General features: G+C 43.4%; 2 protein-coding genes across 2 annotated transcripts; one reads left to right on the top strand and one right to left on the bottom strand.

Moving 5' to 3' along the window:
* The first annotated feature begins 13,565 nt into the window (after window positions 1-13,565).
* Window positions 13,566-14,012, top strand: LOC133904634 (RING-H2 finger protein ATL70-like). Its single transcript, XM_062346103.1, has one exon. The coding sequence runs from the start codon at window positions 13,566-13,568 to the stop codon at window positions 14,010-14,012; it is 447 nt and encodes a 148-aa protein (XP_062202087.1).
* A 146-nt stretch (window positions 14,013-14,158) lies between these two features.
* Window positions 14,159-19,273, bottom strand: LOC133905582 (methyl-CpG-binding domain-containing protein 11-like). Its single transcript, XM_062347406.1, has 3 exons — window positions 19,085-19,273; window positions 15,323-15,464; window positions 14,159-15,211 (listed from the first exon to the last, which is right to left on the bottom strand). Exons 1-3 carry the CDS (start codon window positions 19,175-19,177, stop codon window positions 14,607-14,609), a joined length of 840 nt encoding a protein of 279 aa, XP_062203390.1. The 5' UTR covers window positions 19,178-19,273; the 3' UTR covers window positions 14,159-14,606.
* Between the last annotated feature and the right edge of the window lie 176 nt (window positions 19,274-19,449).

The following is a 19,449-nucleotide window of genomic DNA, read 5'->3' as shown; positions in this document are numbered from 1 at the left end:
GCGCTGCTCACCGCCACCAAGCTCGCGCTGTGCTGGCCATGCGGCTGCCCTATTCAGACTCGCCCACAGGCTTCGAACCTACGACACGATGAGGTCGGCTTCGAACCCGCACCATGTGCCCACTTCCAGTATGGGCGGCTCGATCACAATAGCCACGACAAGTCTGCAGCGTCTAGAACCGTCGTCATGCAGAGTCCCCATCTAAGCAGTGAAGGATGAGAGAATGAAAAAGAAGTTGCTGCAATGTGGGCCACCAGAGTAAAATGGTCTTTTCACAAGCCCGTAAGTTAAAATCTGGTCAAAAGTGGATTAGACAACTTTCCAATAGCATATAAAAAATTGACCCTTACTCTTTTGCGGATGGACCCGAACTCTTTACACTTGTGAACTCTCACAAGTTCATGCATCCGGTCCCCATTTTATGTGGTGTTTGTACTTGTCCATATTAAGTGGAAGATCACCATAAATTAGGCTCGTTCCAATAATCACATCATCATGGCCTGCTTTGAACCATTTTTTACAGTGTCCACCTATCAACAAATTACAAGTGGCTGCCCAATGCCTAAAACAATAATTGTGCAGCAGTAGTTTCTGAATTTATGGAAAAAGCCAGGTATATTTGTTGTATAAAAAATTAGCCCCTTGTGTATTAATTTGTCCAGTAACTTTTGCTTAGCTAACCTAGGACTACATACGAGCACCTGATTGATGCTCTATAAAATATCTGTACCACAAACTGTTTTCTTATTGTTAGCTAAGATCTGCATATCACACTCTTTTTTTTTTTTTTAAAGGAAATTATTTGCAGGACGTGATAATGATCCAGGCCAAGCCAATTGTGTCTCCACTAAGTAAAGATGCTTTTTAGAAAAGCTTTGTTTCAGTGGTTAGGCATGATCGATTATGCATGATGCATCAAAGTACATGTACTCTCGCCAATTATAAATACTTGACGTTTTAGTCAATATTTGATCAAACTTTTAAAATTTTGTCTACCAATAATTTATAAATATTTAGTTTGAAAATATAGAAATCATACGTGTAGATTTATCTTAAAAAATACTTTCATAATCATATAAATTTTTTGGATTCTATACATATATTCTAAAAGAAAATAGTAGTTAAATGTATGGACTAGGGGGAGTAGTAGTAAAGTATATATTTTAGTATTACTAGTAATTCGTATTTTGTAGTAGTAGTATATAGGATCATGCATTAGAGAAATAGGATGAGAAGGTGGCGGAGCTAGAATTTTTGTGTTAAATAGGAACTCAATTTTTTATACGACTGTGAAATCAATATCTAAGTAAAAAATTACTAAAAGCACAATACAAATATATTAAAAATATCATAATATCATAAATTCAACAAATATGTTCAAATTTTTGCAAAAAATACAATATAAATTATTCAAATATGAAATAAGATTTTACATAAATAGGATATTGTAATACTATTCTAGATTCTTCACTTTGCGTTTTTCTTATAGCTATGAAAGTCTCAATTATATCATTCTCGTTTACTTTGGAGAAAATATCCAACTCAATAAATGTGATTAAGCCGTATAATGATTCAAAGTTTGACACAAACCACACAATCTAATTATTTTTTGCTAATTAAGTATCATATGAGTAATCTGAATAATAAAGAAAAACAATAATATCGATATTTTTCAAACAAATATTGAAACAACTAATAAGATCATCAATCACAACAATGACAATTAGTACTCTATCGTGCAATACATCTGCTCCAACTGCTAGCTAGTGCTGCAACCACTTCGCTTTTATCCCTATTTTCTCTTTTTCTAGACAAGGATCAAAGCTAGTACTTGATTTTTTAGACAAGGATAAAGCAATTAGTACCTTGTTGCTAAGCTCTGCTTGAATTTTATCAATGACATTAAGACATATTTTCTTTTATAATGATTATCAACTGTTCATATTGAATTAATTGAAACTCACGATATTATAAATTTGAAAATTACGATCAACATTGAACATACAAGATTATAAAATCAATTGAAGCACAACATTAAACCTTAAACATCTAGCTGAGTGACTATGCTCTGTACACACAGTCTTACGCTTTCTAACCCCTATATATATACTTACATAAAAATAATCAGATTCTAAAATAATTTTAGACCCACCTAAACATATATAAAAAAATGGAGTAGGTAACGTCGTGACGGGAAACACAAAAATTGGAGGTTGGGGTTGGTGAGATAGTGGCAGGCTACTTGCACTGCTCTTGACCATTATTTTAATTCAGTGCATCATTTTCTTTTGAAAAATGCCCCCTAATTATTTCGCATTATTCTGTCAGCCTACATGCACCATTTTGGACAATGCTTTCGTCTAGTAAACCTAGATATATTTTGTAGTTTTATTCATAGCACATAGATATAGGCGTCCTCTCGTTGAGAAATGGTAGCATATTTACGTACGGACGTAGTCTGTGAGAAGAAGTGTACTCCAGCAGAAACCAGGAAGGAAAAAATTTCCGTGTCCTAAATCGGGCTTAGATGAATAACGGGTTTGTATTTAGAGGTAGGAAAAACAAAATAGGTGAGCAACTAACAATTCTCCAACTTTTAGGCTCGCTTGAATTTTGAAACCCAAGGAATTTCTTATTTCGGCAGGAGGAATTGGATTTTTAAACTTTATATGGTTGTTCCTTGTAATCCGCTGCATCTTCCGTGGCATGTTTGGGGATGTCCACCAGCTATACGTCGTGGATGTTGGAGGTCAAGCTACCCGTGGTCGGTTGGGTAGTCCAAATGGCCAACAGGCGCCAGACGCGCTTAGGGCGTGTTTGGATGCCTGCACGTGCGGAGCAACGTGCCGATATGGCTCCGTGCGTGCAAGCGCACGCCGTTTGGTTGCCTGCATCTTCGCTGGAGACTGCACCTGCCTATGCAATTGCATGCCCCAGCCTGGCCGACGGGAAACGCCGGAATCGGCCATTTCTCTCAGGCTAGGCTGGGGAGATGCAGCGGATTAGTGCTAATGATAGGTAATTAGCGAATATTAACTCATATTAGTATATTTTAAATTAGATTAAGACTTAATATGATAAATTAAGTATTATAGAGTGTATTTATGTAAAATAAATAGTATGTTAACATTTATTTTTTATTTTAATCTTATATAATATATACTCATACGGATAATCACATAATATTTTTTCAGCCAGACTGAGCATATACATCTAATCAAACAGATCATACTATATCTTTCCAGCCTATCTCAACTTAGATTAGATGAGACATACAAGCTAGACTGAGAATATTCGGACAATCAAATAGATCCTTAGTGTATCTGCATTCCGTGAAAAGATGAAAACAGCTTTCGGCCACCCATTTGCGAAGGGCACGAGTACAGTGCAGAGCCAATCTCTACATGTTAGGCTATTAGCGGTTCACAGTCTATGTCTGGTTTGACAACCATAAGAAGAACTTCTATTTTGGTGGTGCCAAGGCCGAATGGCTGAATGAGACGGACTCCCCGTTTCCAATACAGATTTTTTGTGGACGCCACGAAAAGGAATTTATCCGAATTTTCACAAGGAGCTGTCCATTCCTGCTACAACCGTCGTTGTCTCAGCGCCCTCCCCAAAGCATCAAGTTGAAGGATTCCAAGCCCCATTTGATCCGGAGAAACTGAATTTTAAGAAGTTTTTAAATTCACGTGTTCCAAACATGTCGGTACAAGTACAGTCGAGTCTTGAATTCTACCAAATAACTAGTCCTTTCCGGTGAGAAGGAAAAGAAAAGAAAAGAAATGGCACCGCTTGTGTGCTGCATGGAAAAGGAGCAAGAGGGACTGAGTGCGATATGAATATATGATTGCCGTCCATGCGGTCCTGCAGTGCACCGACGGTGAGGTGCCCAGGCAGGCAGGGGCTTCACGTGCCCTTGTCCCATCCCGTTCGTAACAAGATCGCGCATTGCGTCGAGACCACAAGCTGCCAAAGGTTGCTCGTAAATTATTTGATCTTGAACTTGCTCCTCCTAGCTCAACAACAACAACCACAACCATTTATGTCGGATCAGGATTTAGGACTTAATAATTGACAATTAAGGATTTACTAAATGTGGTATCTTCTAAAGATAGATTACCATTATACATAATTTTTTACGTTCGAGGAAGAAGCGGTTTCTCATGCGCTAATTGGTAAAGTTCGTTGGGCTCGGAGTGGTCGGTATTTCAAAAACCGTCCACCTCGGATCTCCTATTTCATTTAGTTCACTAATCAAATCGTGATAGAAATTTTTGAAACAAATCAAAGAGATGGGTAATGAAGCGGAGGAACAACATACAAAATTTCAGGCTCATCCGTGTAGGGAGAACTGAAAAAGATAAATCTACACTTGGGGTGGACGCTGGACGGTATCTCAAATACTGACCACCCCTAACCTCGTATTTCAATCCGTTTCCTTGTCAGATCGTGACGAAAAATTCAGAAAAAGATCGCAAAGATGGGTAATTCGATTGAGAAATACCACGTAAAGTTTCAGACTCAAAGATGGGCAACAGCTCGGCGGTAGCATGCACCGGCGAGCGGCCAATTGCTCCGATCCAGTGGCACATGGACCAGCTTCATGGATTTGCCCCGGCATTCTAGAATTGGGCCACCGTTTCTCTTGCCGTGATGGGCGATGGACTAGACTGCAAGCGCTTTTGGCATGCTGGTGTCAACAGCGGCGGCGACGGTGAACCGTGAAGCGGAAGCACTGTTACATTTACTTTCTTAAACCTGTTTTATTCTAGAGTAGGTTGTTTTGTTCTGTTTTATTTCCTTTTTTACTATGTATATATTAGTTATGTAAAATTTGGGAGCATGCTTTTTAACAGTTATATCATCTTAATATGACGATAAAAATTAATAAAGCTTTATTATCGAGAAAAAAACACGAAACATTATAGAGTTAACTGAGATCCTGCCAATGAGCAACAGAGCATACCTTTGCAGGACGAGTGCCTCTCTTTTCACCCGGTGGCCCTGAGCCCCTGACACTCTACCACTGAAGTTGCTTGCCTCTGACCATTCCTACACAAATCAGTACAAATAAGTTGTAATAAGAAAAATCCCTTCGCAAACTTGTAGCAGAGAAATTACGACTCAGTAATCCAGTAAACGATAATCGATACACACCGCTCTACTCTTGGACCTATGGAATTCAACACACAATTCTGTGCTGCCTAAAGTTTTTCCATTCAAGGATCTTTGTGCAGAAATTGAATCTTCGAGCTTCTCGAAATCAATGTATGCAGAAGTTTGATCCTGGGAGAATGCAACACCTTCAATTTTTCCAAACATCCTGCAAACTATCAGGCTCAACCGAAACAGGCGGAGGAAGAACTTGAAAAAAAATCTAACTCGGGGTGGCTGTCAGGACAGAGGCGTAAATGAGAGAGAGAGATTAACTGTCTTGTAACGGGAGTTTGTGAGTTAAGTTTATTTTACAGTTTACTATCAGGACACTGTAACAGAACTCGGTGTGTTTATAAACCAAGCGCGAACGCGGTGAAACAGTATGGAATACGAAAGAACTGGCGGCGAGGGGTTCCTCTAGACCTCGTCGGATATCTCTTGCTCCACCTCTCTATTTGATCTCCTCTGATCCCTGAGTTCTTTCTCTGCATTTCTTTCTCCTCCCTCCAATTACCACTGAGTCTGTGACATTCTAGTATCAGAGCCTTGCACTCACCACCCATACAATGAATTGCCTCACAACTGGAGTTCTTGGATATGGCGACATCCAGATATCCCGACGAGAACCCCTACCTCAAGCCGCTGTTCACGACGCATTAGCAACAACAGACAAGGACGATGGAGAACCAGTTTGCGGAGTTCCTGAAGAAGTACAACAAAGACTAGGAGGAACAAAGGAAGCGGATGGAGACAATCCAGCAGACGGTGAACACGCTGAAGTACACTGAGGAATGAGTGGATACCCTGCACAAGACGGTGGAGGATCTACGACATCAAGTGGATTGGATTCAGCAACACATAGGATTGAGGGAACCTGTGCATGAACCAGAAGAGGAGCAAGCGCCCGATCTCACCAATTAGGCGCAATCCGCAACAATCTTGGGAGTTACTCCGGCGATCCACGAGCCTACTGGCCACCGCGTCGAACGTGAACACCGGGGGCCGACATATGGGTCGGTAATGACTCAATTGCCCACCCTGGTCAAAGGTACACAGGGCGTGATTCAATTCGATTCATCGTTTCTCAATGTGTATAGGGACAAGTACACATAGTACTCTCATCAAAGTGTGGGATCTGGCTTTGGAAATCACATACTGAAACTTGATTTTCCTTGTTTCGAGAGGGAGAATCCTCAATTCTGGAAGAAGAGGTGAGAGGATTACTTTGGAGTCCATGCGATCTCGCCGGAGCTCTGGGTTCGGGTGGCCACGTACCACTTCACTGGGAGCGCGGCCATTTGGTTGCAAGCTCAGAAGGGTTTCTCTTCGTGGACGGATTTGTGCTCCCATGTCATGGATCGTTTCAGCTGTGATCAATACCAAGAGACCATGAGGCAATTATTTGAAGTCAGGCAGCTTGGTTCTGTGTCAGAGTATATGGCCCAATTTGAACCTCTTATGAATCAGGTATTGGCTTACAACCCATCTTATGATCTGGTGTTCTTCACCATGCGGTTCGTAGATGGCCTCAAAGATGACATCCATGGCATGATATTGTTACATCGGCCGAGGACCTGGATGCGACATACTCTCTAGCATCTCCACAGAAGGCAATCATGGTGCTCAGTGTGCCCGTTCTGGCAAGTTTGATCATGAATCTGGACCTTGCATTCGAGCTCCTATGATGCCTACATTGCCAGCTTGTCTAGCGACAGAAGGGGGTGGTGATTGTCGCGGTGTCGAAGGCGCAAGAGTGTTAGAGAAACGGACACCAAAAGATCGACTGTCCACATTGCGCACTTATTGGCGGGCTAGGGGCCTTTGCTTCAAATGTGGGGAGTGACGGGGGCAAGGACATCGTTACGCACCCACATTCCAGTTACATGTAGTTGAGGAGCTTCTTCACATGCTTTAGGAAGACACAGTTCCGCTGAAAATTGAAGAATCTGATGAAGAGACTCTAATGTCCATATCTAATACTGCAATAAAGGGGCAAACGGGACCAAGAATTGTTAGATTGTGTGGGATGATTGATGATTTGGAGGTACTCATCCTGGTAGACTCAGGAAGTTCCCACAGCTTCCTCAATGATCTCATTGCAAACAGGTTGTCTAAATCAAGAACTACCATAACTCCAGTTTCTGTCCGAATAGCTGATGGTGGCACACTTCAGTGCAACAGTCAGTTGTCTACTTGTTTGTGGTGGGTTAAGGGTCACACCTTTTGCATAGATCTCAGAATTTTGGCTTTAAGATGCTTTGATATGGTTTTGGGAATGGACTGGTTGGAGAAACAGTGCCCAATTGTGTATGAATGGGACAAGAAGAGGATGTCATTCACACACCAAGGTCAACTCATTTCATTGCAAGGTGTACTGCCTAAGCTTGATACTTGTTCAGCTCTGTCAATGCCCCATCTTAAGAAGTTACTTCATAGCAATTCAGAGCAACACTTGATTCATTTGTGCATTTCTACTCAAGAAAATTCAGAAGACTTACCTGTGCAGATAAGAGCAGTGTTTGAAGAGTATCCTACAATCTTTGATACTCCATCTGCATTACCAGGCCATAGACCCTGGGATCACCCTATACCACTGATGCCGGCACCAAGCCTGTGACCATTAGATGATACAATACACCTGCCCAAAAGACATAAATTGAAAAACAAGTAAAGCCATGGATGTCATCTTTGAGGCCATCTACGAACCACATGGTGAAGAACACCAGATCACAGACCAGTGTCAGCCCTTTCTCATCACTAGTTCTATTAGTCAATAAAAAGGATGGTACAAGGAGATTCTATGTAGACTATAGGTATTTAAATTCTATCACTATTAAGAACAAATATTTTTTGACTATAATAGATGAGTTGCTTGATGAGTTGTCAGGTGTTTGTTAGTTCACTAACCTGGATTTGAGAGCAGGCTATCATCAGTTCAGGATGCAAGAAGGGGATGACATGAAAACAACCTTTCAAACCCACCATGGCCACTTTGAATTTAAAGTGATGCCCTATGGATTATGTAACCAGCAACTTTTCAATGCGCCATGAATGAGATTTTGGCTCCTTTTCTCAGAAAATTTGTTCTAGTGTTCATAGATGACATTCTCATTTATAGCACCTCCCTTGATAATCATGTTGTTCATGTCAAACAAGTATTTCAGCTCTTAGATCAGCATGGGTTAAAGGTCAAGAGATCTAAACGCACATTTGCAAAACCACAGATCTCATACTTAGGCCACATCATCTCATCAGCTGGGGTCTCATTTGGAGACAAGATCAATGCTGTGTAGAATTGGCCCACCCCACAATCAGCGAAAAAACTCAGAAGCTTCCTGGGGTTAGCAGGTTATTACAGAAAATTTGTGCATCATTATGGTCTCATTAGCAAACCTCTCACTGATTTGCTCAAGAAACAAGCTGTATTTGTCTGGACACCACTAGCAGACACTGCATTCCAGGAGTTAAAGCATAAGTTGGTTCATGCTCCTGTCCTGGCTTTGCCTGATTTTTCCAAAACTTTTGTAGTTGAGATAGATGCAAGTGACAAAGGAATTGGAGTTGTTCTTATGCAGGAAGGGCATCCTATTGCCTATTTGAGTAAGGCTCTCTATTAGCAAAATCAAGGCTTAGCAGCCTATGGAAAGGAATGCTTAGCTATTCTTTTGGCTATTGATCATTGGCGTCCATACCTCCAACAATATCCATTTGTGATCAGAACAGACCATAAAAGTCTAATTCACCTGACTGAACAGAGAGTGCATACTCCTATTCAACAATGAGCACTCACAAAACTAATGGGTCTCAACTACAACATTCGATACAAACAAGGTCAGTTTAATAAAGTAGTCAATGCCTTGTCTCAAAAACCTCTAACTGCTGCATCAGAGTTAGTTGATTTATCCATTTGCAAACCTACATGGCTACAGGGTATAGTTCAGAGTTACTTTACTAATCCTTTTTCCAAGCAATTGGTCCAAACTTTGTCTTTACCTGACTCTTCTCACCCTGATTATAGTCTATCTGAAGGTGTTCTTAGGTTTAAAGGTAGAATTTGGGTGGGTGCAGACACAGATATCCAGCAGCACATTATCAATACACTGCATGCTAGTGCAATTAGAGGTCACTCTGGATTTTTTACAACATATCATAGAGATAAGAGGCTTTTTGCTTGGGCTAACATGAAGAAACATATCAAGTCTTTTGTGCAGCAATGTGCCACATGTCAGCAAGCCAAGGTGGACAGAACTCCTCCAGCAAGATTACTACAACCTTTGCAAATACCTGATCGAGCATGGTCTATGGTCACACTGGACTTTATTGAAGGTTTGCCCAAATTAAACCACTATGACACCATTTTGGTGGTAGTTGACAAATTTTCTAAATTTGCTCACTTTATCCCTCTCAGTCATCCTTTTACTGCTCTCACTATTGCCAAAGCTTATATCAACAATGTTTTCAAACTTCATGGTTTGCCACAAGCAATAGTTACTCACAGGGACCGGATCTTGATAAGAACTTTGTGGCATGAACTATTCAGACTAACAGATACTCAGCTTCGAATGAGCTCCAGCTACCACTCTCAATCAGATGGTCAAACGAAGCGTGCCAACCAATGCTTAGAGGCTTATTTGCGCTGTTCAGTTCACTCTTGGCCTAAGAGTTGGTCTCATTGGCTCCCACTAGCTGATTTTGGTATAATATTTCCTACCACACCTCCCTTGGCACTACACCTTTTCAGGTGATCTTTGGCAGGACACATAGGGTCTTTGGGGTCATTCAGTTATCTGAAGTTTCTGTCCCGAATCTAGCCACCTGGTTAAAAGAGCGAGACATCATGAAGGAGTTATTGCAACACCAATTACGCAGAGCACAAACTCGAATGAAAAATCAGGCTGACAAGCATCACACCGAACGACACTTTGATGTTGGCGATCAAGTATATCTCAAACTCCAGCCGTATATCCAATCTTCAGTGGCATCCAGGACCAACTAGAAGCTAGCTTTTCGCTATTATGGACCTTATTCCATCCTGCAAAAGATTGGTTCAGTTGCATATAAGCTCCAATTACCACCTGACAATATGATTCATCTGGTGGTTCATGTATCCTAGCTCAAAAAGGCCATCAGCTCAGGTACTACTGTCTCTCCCAATTTACCTCCTATTGTCTCAGTGTTGCAGGCTCAACAGGTGCCAGAGTACTTCATCGACAGCAAAGTGATCAAGCGCGGCAAAACTTCAGTCGAACGTCTGCTAGTCAAGTGGGCAGGTCTGCCTGCAAACCTGGCCACCTGGGAAGATTTCAGTGACATTCAGCGCCGCTATCCATCTTCACCGGCTTAGGGGCAAGCCGGTGCTGAAGCGGAAGGGAATGTCAGGACAGAAGCGTAAGTGAGAGAGAGAGATTAACTCTGTCTTGTAACGAGAGTTTGTGAGTTAAGTTTGTTTTATAGTTTTACAATTTACTGTCAGAAAACGGTAACAAAACTTGGTGTTTATAAACCGAGCGCGAAGACGGTGAAACGGTATGGAATGAGAAAGAACCGGCGGCGAGGGGTTCATCTGGACCTCATCAGATATCTCTTGCTCCTCCTCTCTATCTGATCTCCTCCGATCCCTGAGTTCTTTCTCTGCATTTCTTCCTCCTCCCTCCGATTACCACTGAGTCTGTGACATGATCCTCGTATTTCACTTTGTTCGCTACCAAATCGCAACCAAAAATTCTGAAAAAATTCACGGGCATGGATAATACAGCCAACAAACATCCTGCAAAGTTTCAGACTCAACCAGGACCCGTGGAGGGAGAACAGAAAAAGAGAGTTTTGAGCTTGGGGTGGACGATATCTGAAATGCCGATCACTCGTAACCTGAATTTCAAATTTCAGTTCATTTCGCAATCAAATCGTGACCCAAAAAAATCTGAGAGAGTTCAAAGAGACGTAAAATACAGTGGAGAATCACCGAATGAAATTTCATATTCAAATAAAATCTGGGGAGGGAGGAAAAAAATGGGAAATCGTAGCTGGATGGTGTTTCGTTTGTTTCAGTCTTGTCTGTCCCCTCTTTCAGAAACATGCCGTTTTGGCGGTCTCCCGCGGTGGTCTTGAGCTCATCGGCTCCCGATTGCAAAAAAACATTGTCAGCTGTCAGCACACCATCGTGGTTAGATGGCCGGACGGGACGATTCCCCATTAGTTCCAGTTGCTCCACGCCGGCCGGCCGGCCGGCACAAGTCCCCCGTCGTTTTCGTTGTCTATAAGAGCGAAGAATACACAGGCGAGGCCGCCGGGGGGTCAGGAAGATGCGTGCCGACCGCTCCGGCTGGCACCGCCGGGGAGCTTGCCGATTGGTGTGCCGCAGTGCTCCAAGCTCAAAAATGCCCGGCTGTTCTCAGCTCGAACCAGCTCACACCTGCGTTCCAAACTGTCCGGCCTCCACCCCCACCAGTACGCGCTACGCCTCGCGGTCGGCGCCCGTGCCGTGCTGGCGTCGAACCGCGCGGCGGCGAGCGGCTGGGCGGAATTGGAAGAGGAGAGAGAGAGGAGGAAGGAGCGGCTGGGCCAAATTGCACAAATCATGCAGACCTGTCAATGGTCAACTAGGATGAAAAGGACCGGGAATAAAATGCTCTCTGCAGACCAAATTCAAATGCGTATGTGCAACAGGATGCAGACCAAATTCAAATGCGTATGTGCAACAGGATGCAGACCAAATTCAAATGCTCTCTGCAGAACTGTTGATGCTGGGAACATGCTTAACGCAATGGTAGTAGGGTAAAAGTATTTTGTATCATCTGTATCAATACAATCTAGCAAAGTATGATAGGACAGCATGAGCTTACCAAGAAAAGGGCAGTACACATAAGAACAAAAAATCTCCTATAGTTCCTTTTCCAATACAATTGTTGAGTCACTGTGGAGATTGAAGAAAACAGGAGAGTTATAATTATCATATACTCACAAAATGGAAATAGAAAAAAATTTGTTAAGAAGTACATTACCCTACAGTGATGATCAAAACCAGTAACAGATTTTTCACAAACTACTATACTTCAATACCTAAAAAAAAATAGCATACTATTAAATAACCGTGCGCAGAATATAAGGAGAAATGCAGAGAAGGTTTCACTGCAGCAAGATGGATTATTATCCTTGTGTTGAGTCATTGACTTCTCACTAGAAGCTACGACCTCACGTTCTTGCTTCTCTCCGGTTCCCCGTTGTCTAACGCATGAACACTATATGCCCTAGGGAACAAGAGGATTGCAATACCGCAGTGGCGGTGGAGGAATGGAGTGCTGGCGCAGTAGAGGAACTGAGTGCTGCCACAACGAAGGAGGAGCGTGCGTGAGATCTGACTGAACGAATAAGCGAATTGGTGACTAGGTTAAAAAAAATATAACACAGATAATTTTTTTAATGTTCAATGTGTCTTATGACATATCATATATTTTTTTTTTTTAATATTCATTTGTGTTTGATATACAATTTCTATTAAAAACCGTTTGTGACTTCTGTTACAGCGAAACGGCCGGTTATGTTACAGATACATATGTTTTAACAAACATTTCTGGTTACTTTGTTAGTATTGGACCATAAAAAAATATATGTGATATTTTATCTGTTTTCACCGTTTGTGTAGTAGCGTGATACGTTTGAGTGGAAGCTTTAAACTTAGACTTTTTTTAATGGCAAATATGCTATTGGGGGTCAGAGTCGTCGCAAATATGCAATAATTGTTTCGAACTAGTATGTACACATGAATGTACGTCCGGTGAATTGAAAAACTTCAGCTGCGATGGAGCCTAGATTAAACGAAACTTCCACCTCGTCTTGGTATGCTAGAAAGGGAGACATTATGACCACCATGGACAAGGTCTCGTGTCCCTGTTGAAGAGCCAAAGGACAAGTGAATTGAGACCCCTGTTGAAGTTTGTCACAATCAGGTCAAGTGCAACTAGAACTAATTTTTAGCATTGTAACATAATATATGAACAATATAATACGTCCCCCTGTCATTTCTGTATTAAACTGTCGTGAACACATTGTCCGTTCAACTACGCATGGAAAAGTCAGGATTTTATCGGTCCCTGTCAGTTGACATCACCCGGTTACTTGCCGGACACCTCGGCTTGATGTCCCGTGCAACCCCAGCCACACAGGCAGGATTCAGGAAGCAAAACATTCATCAACTCACACACTACATTATACTGCTGCCGATGCCTACTCAGATTAGAAAGCCTCATGTATATCTTTGCTTCAAGTAGAGTAGTTTGACGCACGCAATGAGATTTCACCAGTCCAGCATCGCCAGGTAGCTTAGCTAGCTCATCGCAAGCTTGCCCCGTGCGAGCCTCACCCTCACGTACGACGCCGGCCAGCTTCTTCCTTCCCGGCCGGTATATATGGTGGATGTGGAGGTTGTCTTCGCCGTCGTCAGCCTCCTGGCCGTCGCTACAGTGGCCTACCTGCTTCGCAAGTGCGCCCGCAACGCCGCGCCTGCTGCGGCCACAGCGCCGCCGGTGCGCCCGCGGGAGGAGCGCGCCTGGGCAGCTGAGGGGGACGTGGACGTCGAGGCCGGGCTCGACGAGGCCGCGCTCAAGGCGCTGCCCAAGGTGGTGTACGGCGAGGAGGAGGCGGAGGCGGGCAAGACGGCCGCTGCGTGCTGCGCGGTGTGCCTGGGCGAGTACGCCGGCGGGGACGTGCTCCGTGTGCTGCCCGAGTGCGCGCACGCCTTCCACCAGCACTGCATCGACCGGTGGCTGCGGATCCAGTCGACGTGCCCCGTCTGCCGATCGTCGCCGGTGTCCAGCCCCGTCGCGACGCCGCTATCCGAGCCCGCGCAGTCCTGATTATTAATTCTCAGGGAACTTCGGGGTGTAAACTGTAAAGTACAAGCATCGGAGTATATGTAATGGAAGAGCAAATGCAAAAAGATGAACCCATCCATCTCCAGCCGCGAGCTACCTCAAAAATTCGCCAGAAACATCACGTCACATATGGCATCAGATTCGGACGAGACTCATCCTGTTCGACTGGTGGATGATCAGGATGAGTCATAGCCAACCACCCTTATTTCTTCATAGATAACAATAACACATGCAGCTGGTTATGCAGGTTTCACAATACACAGCACAGGTACAGACAGACTCTGTATACATGACCTAAGATTAATGTGCTTACAAAGTTAGGAAGATGGAAGACGATGATGGATACATGTATGCTGTGCCAGCAATGGCGGAGGCGCAGTGACACCAACACCACAGATAACTAAATGCTTACCGATCCCCTACTTACCGATGTCACCCAGCAGTCAGACTGACTAATTAACATGCTTACCGATCGATTCGGCTGATTACAATGCGAACGCAAATGTTCCTAAGAGATACATGGCGCGGGAAGGTTTCGGGCTTTCTTCCCGGAAGGGTTCGGGCTTTCTTCCAGCTTCAGGTGCACTTCACCGCAGAGGCGCCAGGGGGCAGCTGCCCGTTGTTGACGGCGTTTGGCTGGCTGTCCTGGCTAGCACCTTTGTCTGATTTGGTTTCAGACGCTGGAGCAGCAGCAGCAGCTGGCTCGGTGGGAGCAGGGACCGAGTTTTCAGTTGGATTGCTTGCTGGAGGAGCAGCCTCAGACTCAGCTAGCTTACCATCGTCCTTCTTCTCCACCTCCTTCTTCTCATCTGCTGGCGCAGGAGGAGCTACATCAGATTCAGCTGGTTTCTCAGTTTCCTTCGTATCTTCCGCTGGTGCTGGAGCAGGAGCATCAGCCTCGTCTGCAGCCTTCTCTGCGTCTTCAGTAGGAGCCTCCTTCACCTCTTCAGCAGGCTTCATCTCCACATCAGCACCCTTTCCAGCTTCTTCACTAGGAGTCTCCTCCGCATCCTTACCAGTTTCAGCGTCTTTGCCTTCTTCAGTTTCAGAGGCCTCCTTTTTCTCCTGCTTGCCCTTTCTACCACTTGAGTTCCTGCTGCGTTTTGGGATCTTTTCACCTTCTGGGCTATCAAATACCTTGACTTTCTCACTAATGCGAGCAGACCGCCTTGGAGTATCACCTGTTCATAAAGCATTTTAAAAGGAGCAGACGAGACTTCTAAAGCGATCCACATTTCTACTACAAGCAGGGAGATTTAAAGAAATAAGGAGTGGTAGTCAAAGATATCTACCAGTTCCCCAATCAAACTCAGAAGCTGCAGGGCCTCCAGGGTGCGCCTTTAGATACTGGCTTAGTTGCCTCTTGTTTTTAATTTCCTCTCCAGTCGGTGAAACAAAAACAATCTCAAATCTTCCCCCTCTCTGGGGAGTAAACTGTAACATTAAGAAAGGATGGATGTTAGTTCATACAATGAACATGCACGTAATAATGAAAGAAACGCATGCCTATTAACAGCTCTTTGTAACTCCTTGCAAAAGGGGAAAAGAGAGAAATGTTTCTTTGTAACAACAGAAAGAAAAGAGAAAGGCCAATATCACATGTGGTCTGGGAAATATGTGTGGAACGGTACAAGCCTTGGTACCATCCAATGTTGAGTTGTTCATCTATCACCCACATGAGATGTAAATATTGAGAATCAGAGGCACCACAAACTGAGAAAACTGCTAGCTTCACCAACCAGGGCAATCACTAGAAAAGAACCTGATGCATAGCCATTAACGTAACTGGGAAAATGCAGTAATGTAAATATTGTGAAGCAGAATAACGACTAGGACACAGGGGTGTCCGCAAAAGAAAGAATGCTTAGGAGACGGAGGACAGCAAACTGCCAAATTACTGCTAAAATTAAATGGTTAACAAAAATCCTACCAAAGAAATTCAGCGATGCCATCAAATCACTATCAACCAAAAATAATTACACTGGTACATAAATGAGGTAGTATCAGAATGTTTGCTTCACACTTCACTCTTTCTATTACTAGCTTGGCTTAGCCACATGAACTAGAATGGAAGCATGATTACTGCAGGCAAGTCCTGATTACTGCCTCACAGGAATAACAGGACTTAAAAGCAGGTAGAACATAAAGATCACAAAAAGAGCCGTATTGAGAGATAGTGATCCAAATAGGCAAAAAGAGAATTCCATTATTGTGGCATTATTGTCAAAGGTAACTAAACCTGACCAACAATTTAGCTATGTGATCAGATTCATAATCAGCCAAACACCCATTTTAAGGAACATTGCTCAAGTTCGGCAAGGAAAAAAACTTTCAAGCAATATTTTTTGTATATGTCTGCGACTTAACATTAAGAACTATGCTTGCTCCATGCACCCAGAACTCATCATATGTTAACTAACAAAAATAACCAACCAGATAGATTTACATAGGGCAAAATTTTGTGCATAGGCTGGCAGAGATATAGTGCCACCGGATTAACTTCCACACACTAACAGCTTTTGCACAGTATCAACAATGAAATGAACAGCCAATAACAGTTATTTCACAAAGTAAATAAACGTGGTTCAGAATCATTGAATATCTAGTTAGCAAAATAAGTTTCCTAAAAGGTTATCAACAAAAGAAAACGAATGACCATTTTAGATGAGAAAATGAATGCCTTAGAAAACTTCGAATGAGGGTAATAGATTGATTTGTGAGATATTTGATAACCCTTTCGAAGGAGGGTAATAGACTTGTACCCACTTCAGATACAATGTTATCAAATAGTGCATTGCTAATTTTGAAGTAAGATCACGTTATATAGAAAGAATATTTTCTTTTATAAACAGAACAGAAAGCTGCAAAACCACACAAAAATGGAAACATACACAAAATAATGCTTGACACTTGAGCACAACATATTTTGGTGCTAAAAGACATTTCCCCCCTTTTGAACACAAAGAACAATTTGACGCAACAACCAACAAGAGCCAACCTAGCCGCTAGTTTAGCAACCATGCCACAAGTCCGGTTGCTATGTGGCCAATAGACTGTGTCCTAACCGCCCTAGAGCAAGATAAATGTATATATAGTTAATAGCCCAACCAAATCACAAAAATAGGCAACATACAAACAAGTAGCATGTCACCCTAACCAACCAAATACATGTAGATAAAATAAGGAATTATAGGTTAAATCCTCAATTCACAATCAACTATTTTCCATCTCCAAAACTATTTTTAGATGATTCAAACACTGAACTTAATGAAACATTCAAATGTTGCTTTTACCCAGCTAAAAGTAGAAATAAATCGCAAGATCACAAGCTATATCCACAGCCTGAGCTATTTAATGCTTCGTTTCGATAGAAAAGTAAGATACTCAAGCCATCAATAACATGAAAAGGTAGGCGCTCCAACCACCAATTACGCAAACACCCAACAGTAAATCTTATCAAGCATCATTATTGTGCAGCTAAAATAGAAAGTAATTATGTTAGACTACACGGTACAAACAATTCCCAAACTATTAATTTCATTTTAGGCACGTTTCTGTTATCCAATTGCAAACCTATATACTCAAACCAACATAAATACATCTGATAAAGAACTAATAGCTGCATAAACTCCAAGCTTAGATCTTCTTGAGACTTCGTGAGATACTACGAATGGCAAAGGCAAAAAAACAAAAATGTCTGAGCAGATTAGTTACTTTTAAGCACTCCAAACAGTTAATAGCTCATACCAGTACCCTGTTCTGTTAAATCATGCTTTCATTTCTTGCAAGACTCAGCTCAACAGGCATCTCATTTTAAAATTGTGGCACTAATCATGGCAAAATCAAATCTATGAACCAAGATATGACCAGATTCACTAAAGAGCAAATCATTAAACAATCAATATCGAATTAGAAATGGGTAGGCTAAAACCCTACCAGTAATTACCACAGCGCCAAGATGCAGAACATTCCCCATTGCAGCTTCACTACAAATACAATACTACCAGTAAAGTCAACCGCCGGAATCTGAACCAAAGGTCGATGCATTTCAAGCCAAACAATGCACCGGAATCTCTAACCATCATCAAATAATCAACATTGAATTAGCAATGGGTAGGCTAAGACCCTATTACCCCTAATTGCAACAGCTCCGAGCTGCAGGACATTTCCCATTCCGGCCTCCCAACAGATACACTAGTACGAGCAAGCAAAGTAAAGCCAACAGCCTGAATCCAAGCTACAAACTCAAGCATTTCCCAGACAAAGCTACACCCAAACAAAGCCCTGGAATCTCTAAGCTATCATCAAATAATCAACATCAAATTAGGAATGGGTAAGATAAAACCCTATTACCCACAACTACAACAGCTCCGAGCTGCAGAACATTCCCCGTTCCGGCTTCACAACAAATACAGCGAGCAAACAAAGCAAAGTTAACCGCCTGAATCTGAAGCTGAAAACTCAAGCATTTCCTATCCAAGGCAGGCCCAAACAAGGCACTGGAATCTTAGGACTAACCCAATCAACATATCCTATAGAGCAGCACGTCCCGGTCAAATTTGGGAATCTTCCCCGGCCTGACCCGACAAGCCCTAGCAGAGCCCAATCGAGCTCTGAGACACAGAATTCTAATCACCCGACACATGGCGTCATTTACCAACCATGACGACCCACCGAGGTAGTTTCGGCGTGTTCCATCATACCAGACAGCCCGAACACTCCTCACCGAGCTCGCGACACACCTACTCCCAGATCCAATCGAGCTCCTTTCCCCCCAGGAGCCCACGGCAAGCACCAATCCCAGCTGAATCGCGCGTCCGCTTACCTCAACCTAACAAACCCTAGAACCCCAAAATGGAAGCTCTTAACCACCAAACCCCTCAACCTAGAATCCGCCACGAATTCGCGCCCCCAACACCCAAATTCCGCACCCCCAGCCTACCAATCCCCCCGAATTCCACCCGCGCGCCCCCAATTCGACGCAACCGAAGCAGAACCAAACCAACCGAACCGAACCGAACCAAAGCAAGGCAAGCGAGGTTCCACGTCCCCACCTTCTTCGTCCACCCCTCGGGCGCGGGCATCTCCACAGACACCACCTCCTCGGCCGCCGCCGCCGCCGTCTGCTGCTCGCCTGCCGTTGCCATGGGGGTTGGCTTCGAGTTTCCGGTTCCCGCTCTCGCTCTCGCTCTCGCTGTTTGGAGGTGGGGGGAGGGGAGGGAGGAAACGACGACGGCCGCGTGGGGATTTTCTGCGGATTTTTATATCTCGACGCGATCTTTTAACGGATCCTTTTGGGAGGCCGTGAGGGGACACCCCACCACGAGCTCCACGCACCCGCTGAGTTCGACCTTGATGCTCACCGACGTGTAGGCCCGAGAAAAGCGGGGCCCGGGTGGCGGGGAGCGAATGGGGAGAG

This window comes from Phragmites australis, chromosome 22 (assembly GCF_958298935.1).
Source record: "Phragmites australis chromosome 22, lpPhrAust1.1, whole genome shotgun sequence".
Taxonomy (NCBI): domain Eukaryota; kingdom Viridiplantae; phylum Streptophyta; class Magnoliopsida; order Poales; family Poaceae; genus Phragmites; species Phragmites australis.
This window is presented reverse-complemented; position numbering and strand designations above follow the sequence as displayed.